Raw genomic sequence first — 12,851 nt, forward strand, 5'->3', positions numbered from 1 at the left:
AAGATAAAGCAAACTTATACAAAACTGACCTGACTTTCAAATTTGTTTTCATAATTTTATTTTGCAGGATAACAAAGCCATTGACCTTTGCCGATTGTGTTGGGGATGAACTTCCTTTAGGATGGGAAACTGTATATGATAAACAAATTGGAGTTTATTACATGGACCACATAAATAGTAAGTAGTGTGCAAAATCTGTGGCATTATATCAAAGATGCCAAAAACTTTTTGTAGAGTGAAACAATCGTTACCTTCCAATGCAGCATTAAATTGGGTTTTATAAATGTAATCCAAAGTTTCCATTAGCTCAGTTCTTCACAAAGTGAAGCAGTTCTGTAGCTGTGCCTTGCTTGTGTCTTGCTAGGGACTACATATAATATGTTTAATGGAGGGTTTTAATAACTATTACAAGGACTAAATTTCCCAGCCAGTCTGGAAATAGAAATACCTCTCATAATGAAAAAATTATTTATTGCAGAGTGGAGCTGACAGGTTATTGAAGTAAGCGCCCAAGTGATTACCTTCACTTCATTTCATCTTATACATTTAACTTTAGCTTTCATACACCAAACCTTTGTGATCTCTCTCTCTCTCTCTCTGTGTGTGTGTGTGTGTATGTGTGTGTGTGTGTGTGAAGTGAGGAAATGGTATAGAGACCATAGCAGAAACAATGGGTCTTTGGCCATGCCAGCCTCCTTTGTAGAACTATCTAGAGCAGTGGTTCTCATCCTGGGTGATTTTATCCCTCAGGAACACTTGGCATTGTCTGGAGGCATTTTCAATGGCTGTGCCTGGGAGAGGTGCTGCTGGCATTCAGTGGGTGGAGACCAGGGATGCTGCTAAACACCCTACAACGCACAGGACAGCCTGCCCCCCACAACAGACAATGAGACGACCCCAAATGTCAGTGGTGCCAAGGTGTAGGAATCCTGTTCTAGATCTGTTCTCTGCCCATTAATCTTGGCTGTCTCTTTGTCAGCTTTCTTCGATGGGGTCCCAGCTGGGAATCTATTTTTCATCCTCTCTCATTTTCATTCTGGCTTCCCTCCGTGGCTCTGTCATTGTCATTTTACTACCAGGATATGAAGCATGGCTTCCCCTTGGCTTACTTTCTGTCCTTTGGTTGGTGAAGTGCGGGGTGGCTGCAGGGTGTGAAGGTGCACGGTGCCCCCAACCCGAGTGATTTTGAGGCTCTTTTCTAGGCCAGTCCCATGACTCCTCATGTCCCCACTGTGCAGTCGACCCAGACTTGTGTCTTCAGAGCTGATTCCTACATTGTCAGTTGCTGGCACCCAAGATCTGAGTCCCCCATCTCAGATCTCGGGACAGTGGGGTTTTTGGTGCCTGGCACCCGTCCTTGGGCATGATTGCAGCTCTTATCCAGAGACTGGGCAGTGGTGATTGGAGACAGGGGATATCTACCGTTATGACCCCGCTGCCCTCCCAGGCAGGTCCAGGTGGCAGGAGAACTTCTAGGTGGACCCAGTGGTTTCTGGACAGGGCAAGTACCTGGCAGAAGAGAAGCTGAGAAGCCCCAGTGGCTCTCTGCCAGCCTGGCACTTCACGACTGTGTATGTTTGGGTAAATGTGGCCGTTTGAGCTAGGCTTCCCAGCTGATAGTCTAAAGGGCAGCTCGTAACACGTAAGAGCTGCTCACTTCACAGGGCCACCTTGCTGTGGACCTGGGCAGATGCCTGTGGCTTTGTTAATAGGCTTTATCCTTCCCAGGGCTTGGTGGTACGGATGCCCCACGCCCACTGAATCTCATCTCTGAGACAAGAGCAGGACTCTGATTTTGCATTTGTTTTGGTTTGTAAATCTTCTCCTGTGAACTTTTACTGCTTGGAGAGGCTTTCTAGGAGGGACGCTGGGATGGTGTGAGAAGGGATGAGCAAAGGATATTGACAGGAGAGCAGACGTGGGGGGGCGGATTTCCAAAGGAGAACTTACCTGGAAACATTCTAGCAAGCACACCTTCATGTGAGAGAGAGAGAGAGAGAGAGAGAGAGAGAGAGAGAGAGAGAGAGACTGTGTGTGTGTGTGTGTGTGTGTGTGTGGCAAAGCAGACATAATGTAAAATTTACCATTTTAACCATTTTGAGGTGTAATTCACAGAACATAAAATGAACCATTTTTAAAATGAATAGTTTGGTAGCATTTGGTGCATTTACAGTCTTGCACAGCCATCACCTCTATCTTGTTCCAGAACATTTTCCTCACCCCAAAGGGAAATCTCATCTCCATTAAGCAGTCATTCCCCATTCCCCTTCCCCTAGCCGCTGGTGACCCCTAGTCTGCTTTCTGTCTCTGCAGTCTCCTGTTCTGGGTATTTCATAGACATGGAATCAGATGCTATGTAGCCTTTTGTGCCTGGCGTCTTTCACTTGGCTGTTTTTTGAGGTTCTTCCATGTCATAGTGAGCATCAGAACTTTATTCCTTTTTGTGGAATCGTATTCCTTTGTATATGGTGTATACAGACCATTCTGTTGTATGCACTCAGTGAAAGGTCCTGAGAGTATAAAGGTGACTGAGGCTGTGCCCCTGCCATCTAGAGGCTATAGTTTAGGTGGGAAACAGAAAAGATATAAAAACACTCAGGTGCCCAGTGTTAAGGGGGAAGAAGAGCAGCCCACGTAAGCAGGGGAGAGACATGTGTGCCTAGAGGATCAGAGAAGGCTTCAGAAAAAAGGTGCCTTTGCAGCGTGCCTGGGAAGACGGCAGGCCTTCCTGTGACAGAAGAGGTCTGAGTCAGCATGGCAAAGGCACCGGGGAGCCAGCCAAGCATATTTGGGTACTTCGCAGAAGTTCAGTCTGCGTAGAGAATGTTTTGGGGGAAAAGGATGGAAAATGAGATGAAGCTGACGAGTGAGTTTTGGAACTCGTATATTAGGCTAAGGAGATTGGACTTTGTGCTTTCTTTTTTTTTTTTTTAAAGACAGAGTCTCGCTCTGTTGCCCAGGCTGGAGTGCAGTGGCCGGATCTCAGCTCACTGTAAGCTCCGCCTCCCGGATTTATGCCATTCTCCTGCCTCAGCCTCCGGAGTAGCTGGGGCTACAGGTGCCCGCCACCTCGCCCGGCTAGTTTTTTTTTGTAATTTTTAGTAGAGATGGAGTTTCACCGTGTTAGCCAGGATGGTCTCGATCTCCTGACCTTGTGATCCGCCCGTCTCGGCCTCCCAAAGTGCTGGGATTACAGGCTTGAGCCACCGCGCCCGGCCGACTTTGTGCTTTCAAAGAGGTTTCTGTGTGAAAGCATTGCATCCCAGTTAGAAAGGTCACTTTGGAGAGTGCTCTGAGGATGGGTTTTGGTGGGATGAGACCAGAAGGTCCCGAGAGTCTGACTGAAGTAAGGAGAGACAGAGACAAGGGCATGTCACCAATGATTATCATATCCAGGGGCAGGGACCTCCAGTTCTTCATAACCCACCGAATGTTTCAGGAGGAAGAGGAGTGGGATTCTTTGAGGATGAGTCCCAGGTTGTACCCCCAGGCTGGCTCCGCAGTTAGATCCAGATGATGCGGCTCCCCGCAAGGGGAAGACAGGAGAAGCAGGCGTGTGCTGTGTGGTGTTTGGTTTGGTTTTGCTCTTGATGGGGAAAGGTAGTGTGGAGAATGAGGGCTGCTTTGGATGAATGGCTAGGAATGACTTTGGGTCCATCCATGTGGAGGTGCATCCAGGAGGTAGGTGGGAATGAAAGGTTGGAGCTGGGGAGAGAGGCTGGAGCTGGAGTTAGGCACAGGCCCTTGAAGAGCTGGACAGGGAGGAAGCAGGAGTGAACATGAGGGAAGCTATGGTGGGATGGGACAAGGAAGTCAGCGAGGAATGGGAAAAGACTACACAGTCTGGTCTGGGAAATGAAAGAAGGGGGCCAGTCAGGTCCGGGACACACAAGAGTTTCCATCATCTCACGCAGAAGGAGTCAATGAGGAGAAGGTCATAAATAGCAATTAGTGTCACAGTTCTGAGCTCACGTGGGTTCATCTCCTCCCATGCTTATTTAAAGTGTGGTCTTTGTTGGTGAAAACATCATCTTGTATTGTCTTCCCTCCTCCAATGGACTGTTTCATATCTATAGAGTTTCCTTCTCATCTGGACTGTGGATATAAAAATGGAAAGTGTTCCACGCTTTGGAAAGGTTCGTGATATAAAATCTTCCATAATATGCATCCTGGTAATGAATTAATTTTCACATTGACGAGCGACATCACTGCATGACTGTTGGTCCACCTAAGGATTTTACTTTTAAGTCACTTATGTTTTAACCTTTTTAAATTTCAGAACTTACCCAGATTGAGGATCCAAGAGAACAGTGGAGGCGAGAGCAAGAGCGCATGTTGAAGGAATATTTAATTGTAGCCCAGGAGGCTCTCAATGCCAAGAAAGAAATCTACCAGATTAAGCAGCAGCGGTTTGAGCTGGCCCAGGAGGAATACCAGCAGCTGCACAAAATGTGTGAGGATGACAGCCGCTCGCACGCCAGCTGTGAGTTGACTTATCTCCTGTTAAAAGCCATTGTGACTTTAAAAGCCATCTCTCTGCTAGGTTACCTGCAAACACTGAACCTTCCTTGGGCAAGATCGCTTCGTGAAGGTTCTAATCACATACTGTTAGGTCATCAGTATTCGGCACTGAAATCAGATGGGCACCCAGTAGCCACTCCTGTAGCAAGGGTTTATCAAATGCTTACTTTGTGCCCAGTCACTGGGTTATGGTTGGTGGTGACTAAGAAAGGAAAAGTCTCTGCCCTTGAGCTCACATTCAGGTGGGGAAGGTAAAAAATAAACAAGAAAACAAAATTTCGGGTAGAGATGTATACCAGCCTCCTGTCTCTTGCATGTCAGTTTTGAAGAGGGCTTCCCTCAGAGATCTCTGCAGTTAACACTGCTTGTCTGGGATGATCTCTTGGGAAATCCACACAGTGGTTTCATTCATTCTGAGTGGGAAGACTCAGGAGACCTCAGCCATGTCAAGCTCCCTGTCTCTTTGTAGAGTCCTCTGTTGGGCTCTAGGCTTTAGTAGGCAGTACAGGGAAGGAGGAGGAACACCATAGAACCCAGAGAATCGGGGTACTCTCCTGCCCCTCAGGTAAGATAACCATGTACTGCTTGCTGTTCTCTAAAGGGACCTCTCTTTAGTTTTGAAGGCTGCCAGAGTCGGGGGTCCATTTCATTAGTACTCAGCAAGTGCTTAGTTTTGAAGAAACCAGTTGCACTCTCAGAACCCAAAGCATTTTGCTGTGGACACAGTCACCACATGAACCAGTTCCTTCCCAGCAGACTGTCACCCTCAACAGACCCCAACAGATGTGCATGACTGTGACTGGCCTGGGCACTCGTGAGCTTGGAAAGAATGGATGGAAGTTCGTACCACTGGGTTGAATTTTATAAAAACCTGTCTGTTTGATACTTGGGGCCTTTCCTGTGATATTAGTGCCATGTTGCCATGGCAGATGTTAAAGACACAGCAATAGCTTTATTCTGTGTTGCAAGTCAGAATGGAGGTAAGGCCAAGGGGCCACACATTTAGTGCTCTGTTTTATTGCAGCAGCTGTTGACGGGGCAGAATCCTTAGAAGCTGTGGCTGGGTGGGGGTACTCCCTCTGCAATAGGAATTGAAGATATTTCTGTTACTGTGTATCTTGAGGGGAACAGGGAACTCAGTTTTACTGATGTATTACTTCCAAGCCCTCTTATCTCCATCTCTGCAGATATTGGCACATACCTGGTTGGTTTTTTTTTTTTTTTTTTTTTGGCTTTGTTTTGTTTTTAACTTTCCATCAGAATGTGATAGGTTAGCTATGTGTGGAGTTTTAGAGGCTGGTTTCTTATCTTCACAGTTATCTTTTCTTGGAATGTCTTTCTCTGATTTTGGTATGAGGGTAATACTGGCCTCATAGAATGAATTGGGGAATGTTCTTTCCTCTTCTGTTTGCTGAAAGAGTTTGTGTAGGCTTGGTATTAGTGTTTTCTTAAGTATTTCATAGAATTCACCAAAAGAGCCACCTGGACCTGGAGTTCTTTGTGGAATGTTTTTAACTACAAATCCAATACTTTTAATAGAGAGGTATCCGGATTTTTTGTTTCTTCTTGAATCAGTTTTGGCATTTGTGTGTTTCAGAGAATTGTCTATTTCATCTAATCTAAAAGTCAGCAAACTTTTCTATAAAGGGTCAGATAGTAAATATTTTAAACTTTGTGGACCATGTGATCTCAGTGGCAACTATTCTACTGTGGTTATATTGCAAAAGCATTCAGAGACAACGTGTAGACAGATGTGCCTGGCCGTGTTCCAGTAGAAGTATCAAAACAGGTAGCAACCTAGATTTGGCCCACAGGGAGTTTGCTGCCCAGTGATCTAAGCTGTCAAGTCTATGAAGTTGTTTGTAGAATTCCCTTATTAGCCTTTCAATGTCTGTAGGCTTTGAAGTGATGTCCTCTCTTTAATTGCTGATATTAATAATTCGTGTCTCTTAATCAGTATGGCTAAACTTTTATTGATTTTTATCTATCTTTACAATACACTGGTGTTTGCCCTATTTTCCGATTTCTTGTCTGTTTCTATCTTACTAGTTTTTCTTTATTATTTCTTTCCTTCTACTTAATTTGGCTTTAATTTGTTCTTCCTTTTCTAGCTTCCTAAAGTGGAAATTTAGATCACTGATTTTAGATCTTTCTTACTTCCACACATAGCCATTAAAGGTAAGGATTCTCCTCTAAGTACTACTTTAACTGCATCTCATAAATTTTGATATGCTGTATTTTCTTTCAGTTCAAAATAATTTCTCCTTTTTTTTTTTTTTTTTGGTGGTTTTTGACCCGTGGGTTGTTTAGAAGTAAGTCAGTAGGACTTTTTAAAGATGTCATGTTGTTGTTTATTTCTAACTTAGTTCCATTGTGGTCAGAGACTAACATTTCAGTCTTTTGAAATCTATTAAGATGACTTTTATGGCCTAGAATACTGTTTATTTGTTTTTTTTTAGATGGAGTCTTGCTCTGTCACCCAGACTGGAGTGCAGTGGCACGATCTTGGCTCACTGGCTCACTGCAACCTCCACCTCCCGGGTTCAAGCGATTCTCCTGCCTAAGCCTCCTGAGTAGTTGGGACTACAGGTGTCCACCACCACGCCCAGATAATTTTTGCATTTTTAGTAGACACGGGATTTTGCCATGTTGGCCAGGCTGGTATGGAACTCCTGACCTCAGGTGATCCACCTGCCTCGGCCTCCCAAAGTGCTGGGATTACAGGTGTGAGCCACTGTGCCCGGTCAGTTTTTTGATGATGCAGAAGCCCATGGACTTGGTGCCTCGATGTCTCCTTAGCTGAAGCAATGGCCTATAACTGGTTCTGAGATCACATAGTTAGCAATTCTAAACATTTCAGAAAGCTACTTGGTAGAAGTTAGGTTGAATGGTATAAAATTGCCATTTTTGTATCTAAAAAAGGGCTGAATGTTGGCTATTCTTGTAATCCAACCTAATAGTGTGTTTCTTTCCAGCAGTCTTTGGGTACCTTATCTTTTACATGCTTGCATTTGGTTAGGTCTCCAAAGAGGCTCTCAAATCACTCTTTCAAAGAATGGAATGGAAGAAGTACATATCAGAAAAACTTGGCAGGATGTTTCTTGCCAGTGATTGAAAAGAAAAATTGAGGCCAGGTACAGTGGCTTACGCCTGTAATCCCAACACTTTGGGAGGCCGAGGCAGGATGATCACTTGAGACCGGGTATTCAAAACCAGCCTGGGCAACTTAGCAGGACCCTGTCTCTATTTAAAAAGAAAGAAAGAAAAATTGAGTCTAAAGAAAGTGTGTATGATGTACTGGCTACTGCCAGTGCAGCCAGAACGTCAGCTGCAGTGACTGTGGGGACGCTGGACTAGATGCCCTCAATGATGCAGACATTAGAACATCCCGTCTGATTCCACACCCACTCTGAGGGGCAGTGAGCGAGGAATCCCAATGCAGTGCCAAGCTGTAGGTTACAAGTATTCAGTACTTCAGCATCCTGAGGAGCTGAGGATCCTACAGGATCAGTTTTTGTATTTCCGTGGGCTTTTCACTTCTTTGATGTTTGGGCAAATAGGGAATTCTACTCAATTACGTTTGTTTTTGTGCCCTATGGGATTTTATTAATGCCCATTAAAAAGATACACTCAAGAGGCTCTTTTTGAAGTGGTATCTGTTCCTTCAGTAGAGGAAGCTGATGACTCTGTTGTTGACTTGAGGTTCTAAGGTGCTCACCAGATTCCATTTCCTGACCTGCTGGATGTCTCTGTGTGGATATGATCTCTTCCTCTATGTGTGTAGGTTGCCTTCGAGGCCAAAAGTGGGCCTGCCTGTTTTCGTGAAAGGGCTGGAGATGCCAGTGGGTCTTCCTGGGGCCTATCAGCTCATCAGGGAAAAAACCAACTCTGAACAGAATCTAGGAGTTGATCCAAGTGTTTTATCAACTTGCTGCTGTCCCTAGGGCTTCCACCAAGCTCTCTCAATCTGCCATTTAACCTGAACTACAAGGTACAACAAGGAAAACCCTGCTAGAATGGACTCAGATGAATTCTTTCTGGCTACAGGATAGAGTCCAATGCAGTGATCCTGTTGGCTTGACCATGATCTAACAGATGGCTTGTACAGCCATGCCAGAGGGCCTGGGCCCATGTTGGGAGCTGCTGGTGGCAGTTTCCATAGCACAAGTTGGCTGTGTAGCCACACGGGTCTCACTGCCCATATCTCCCTCAGTGCTAGTCATCTAAAGCAGGAGGCGTTTCCTTTTTCTGATACTGTGAACAGAATAACATCTGGACTTAATTCCCAGTTCTTCCTTCGTGGGCAATGACTTGAAGTGAAAGGAACCAATATCCAATGAGCTGGTGTTTTCTATGCATAGTTATGATCACAGTGTTGTCAAGCACGTGCTGTGTTCTTTATTGTTCACATGAGAAACTGAGTATCAGGGAGGCTAAATTCTTTCTTCAGGATTACATACCCAGTAGATGGTAGAAGTTGGATTTAAGCCCAGATCTGTTTGTGTTGATGGCCTTCAGTGCTCAGTACAGTTTCCTAGACATGGAAGAGGCCACTCAGAACAGCTGATGGTGTTTGTGGAACCCCTCCCCCATCCAACTTTCAGGTTATCTGAAAATAAAGACTAGTTATAAATTGACAAGTCATCTGGAAATTTTGCAGCAATAAAGGGGGCAAGTGGAAGGCAGAGCACTCTCTAGATCTTGACTTTTCCATGGCCCATGGAAGATCACTAAACTGTTCATTTATTTTTCGACAGCTGTTAGCACCTGCTGTTGATATATACTAAATGGCGGGAACATGTTTTTCCTGTTGTTTGTTTGTTTTGTTTTGTTTTTTTCGCTCTGTCACCAGGTTGGAGTACAGTGGCGCGATCTCGGCTCACTGCAACCTCTACCTCCCGGGTTCAAGTGATTCTCCTGCCTCAGCCTCCTGAGCAGCTGGGACTACAGGTGCACGCCACTACCCCCAGCTAATTTTTGTATTTTTAGTAGAGACAGTGTTTCACCATGTTGGCCAGGATGATCTCTATCTCTTGACCTTGTGATCTGCCTGCCTCGGCCTCCCAAGGTGCTGGGATTACAGGTGTGAGCCACGGTGCCCAGCCGGGAACACGTTTTATCCTAATGGTTGCTTGTTGGTAAAGATGAGGCAATAACGTGTGAACAGAGGAATTAACTGCAACAGCCATTTCTAATGTGGGAGCAGAAGATAGGGAGAAGTGCATCTCACCTATACCCTTCACACATTTCCCTTGAGCTATGGAAACCACCGGAAGAAAACTTCATTCATTGGAGAGGAACGATTTTGTGTCAATATTGAGCTCCCTGGTATCTAAGAACATCCATGCCTTGACCTGAAAGCAAATTCAGATACTTGGCTGAATACTTTGCACACTTGTCTCCATGAGAGTAGGAACCCAACCCTGCTTGATTTCAATGAGCTTCTGAGCTAGCTGCCTGGTAGTGCCCAGGCCTCATTTATGCTTCGTAGAACACTGGGATGAAACTGCTCAACAATGGACTCATTCTCTCTGAGACACACCTGCTACTTTTTCTACAGCTCCATTTTGTAGAGTTTTTTTCTACTTTTATTGCAACATGTTCTTCTATTTGCCTGCCTTTTAACACTGAATACGTTCATTATCTTAGGCACATTTTTTCCTGGAGTTACTCCTTTATTCTTCCTGAGAAACTCTAGCCCCAGGTACATTCAGATGAACTATATATGACCATTTGTAGGATCTTTTGGAAGAAATTCTTTCATGGGGTAGGATGATAGTCTAAACCTCAGGTCTGCAAACTATATCAAGCCTGTGGGCTGGATCCTATCCGCTGTGGGTGTTTGTAAATAAAGTTTTATTGGAACACAGCCATGTCCATTTACTAACCTATTGTCTATAGCAGCTACAATGGCAGAAGAGTATTTGAGACAGATTGTATGGCCCACAAAGCCAAAAATATTTACTGTCTGGCCCATTAGAGAAAAAGTTTGCCAATCCCTGGTCTACACCCATAGTTCTCAGACCTGGCTGCAAGCTAGAATCTTTAAAAACTTGCTGTTTGGACCTCACCCCAAGAGATTTTGATAGAACTGGCCTTGGGTGGGACCAGGCTTTTTTTTTTTTAAAGCTTTTCAGGTGATCCCCAGGGTTGAAATCCACTGGGCTAGATGGAGTGTGAATGGCCCCTGTAGCAGCAGGAATATGACTTTGTTTACTATCCTGGTTCCTAGGAGTTACTCAAAGTCTACATTGAAAGAGGCAGCATTATCTCTGGTGAGAAAGGGCTGATCCACCCTGAGTTCTTGGATTAGGTGGTGGTGAAGCTTGACCTTATCAGCCATCAGTCCTGCCAACATTCCTTCTGAGGCTCCAAGCCTGTCTCACAATGACTGTCTTCCATTGGTGCTCTTTTTTTTTTTTTAAAGACAGGATCTTGCTCTGTTGCCCAGGTTGGAGTGTGGTAGTGTGATCTTGGCTCACTGCAGCCTCAACCTCCCAGGCTCAGGCGATTCTCCTACCTCAGCCTCTTGAGTAACTGAAACTCCAGACGTGTGCCACCATACCTAGCTAATTTTGGTACTTTTTGTAGAGATGGGGTTTTGCCATGTTGCTGAGGCTGGTCTCAGACTACTGGACTCGAGAGGTCTGCCTGCCACCACCTCCCAAAGTGCTGGGATTACACATGTGAGCCACCGCACCAGGCCTTATTGGTGCTCTCGCTATTGAAGGATTTCTCATTTGCTGTCTTGGTTAGGAACAGGACTACAGGCAATCCATTCCAATTCAAAACCTTTTGTTTTCCTTCACACAAACATGTTGGAGCGGACAGGAGAATAAAGAATCATGGAGCATTTTTCCCATATATTAGTTGGCAAGCCAGATTTTGAAGGTTGCAGCAAAGCATATGTTTCCTGAGAAATAATCCCGTCGTCTGTCCTGGAGGGAGAATTCTTGGTTAGGCTTTGATGGCATCTTGGGTTACTTCTGTAGATCACTCCCAGGTGGCCTTACTTGATTGTTTTTGGTCTTTTGCTTATATTGCCTTAAAAAAACCCATCCTGCCCACTTTGTTGGCCTTGCATATTTCTCCGTGTACCTCTCTGGTAGATAGTACCTGTCATCCTGGAACCTGTCAGGGCTTGTCGGCCTTTTGCCCAGAGTCATTCTTGGCTCCCTTGAGCAACTCCTGACAGTGCTGATCCGTGGAGGCCTACACCTGGTCCTAAGGAGCAACCTGCCCCAGAGGATGTCTTTGAAGAAGGACTGCTGGTCTTTTAAAGCATGTCTTCTCTCTGGGGTGACCTTAGGTTTCCATAGCTCAGAGGAGACCTGCACATAAGAGAGACAAAGACAGACAGACAGACACATGGGCACACACATTTCCCCTTTCAGTAATCTGTCAAACTGAAATCCAGAGTTAAGTAGTGGGGTTTGCAGCATTTTGAGTGCTAAATACACAGGTCAAGTTCACCCATTGGGTGGTGGGCACTGGGGAGCTGGAGGACCGTTTCTTCTTCTGGGAAAGCTAGCCCAATTAAAGGATCTTTGGCAGCTGACCCACAGGAACCCAGATTCTAGACATGAAGCCCTCTGTGAATGATGGCATAGTGTATTATAGATCAAGTCGCTACAAACTCAGTCTTTTAATCTATAAAATGGGCAAGGAAACGTAAGTATCATTTCACCTTCACAAAGATTTTATGAGAATAGATTAAATAAACGTGAAAGGCACTCTGTAATAGCAAGGTATAATAATTTACATTGCTGTGGTCCAGCTAGGCTATAACCTTGTTATGTTATTATCTGAGGCAATGTTATATGCCTGAGCAGACTCCATATTGCTATTTAATAGCTCTGCCCACTGAACTCTTCAAGAGAGAAGAAAGCTTTAGAGGTGAAAGTCTGGTCTTTATCATAAACCTCGAGATTGGAGACATGTCTTAATAGAGGAAGATATTCCGTTTATAAATGTTGTGGAAGGCTGAGCACGGGGCTCACTCCTGTAATCCCAGGACTTTGGGAGGCCGAGGTGGGTGGATCACTTGAGGTCTGGAGTTCCAGACCAGCCTGGCCAACATGGCAAAACCCCATCTCTACTAATACAAAAAATTAACTGGGTGTGGTGGTGGCACCTGTAATCCCAGCTACTTGGGAGGCTGAGGCAGGAGAATCGCTTGAACCCAGGAGGTAGAGGTTGCAGTGAGCTGAGATCACACCACTGTGCTCTGGCTTGGGTGACAGAGTGAGACCCTGTCTCCAAAAGAAAAAAGTGTTGTGTAGTGCACGCTGTTATGGGGTCTGGAGTCCTGAGCTGTTCTCGGACTCTGT

General features: G+C 45.1%; 1 protein-coding gene across 1 annotated transcript in view; it reads left to right on the forward strand.

The window, feature by feature from the left end:
- The window catches only part of WWC3 (WWC family member 3), a 129,298-nt gene that overhangs the window by 46,417 nt on the left and 70,030 nt on the right, over positions 1-12,851 (forward strand). Inside the window, exons 2-3 of the mRNA XM_045383708.2 lie at positions 68-177; positions 4,280-4,483. Coding sequence (XP_045239643.2) covers positions 68-177; positions 4,280-4,483 — 314 coding nt within the window. The remainder of the gene's footprint in view (positions 1-67; positions 178-4,279; positions 4,484-12,851) is intronic.

This window comes from Macaca fascicularis, chromosome X (assembly GCF_037993035.2).
Source record: "Macaca fascicularis isolate 582-1 chromosome X, T2T-MFA8v1.1".
Classification (NCBI taxonomy): domain Eukaryota; kingdom Metazoa; phylum Chordata; class Mammalia; order Primates; family Cercopithecidae; genus Macaca; species Macaca fascicularis.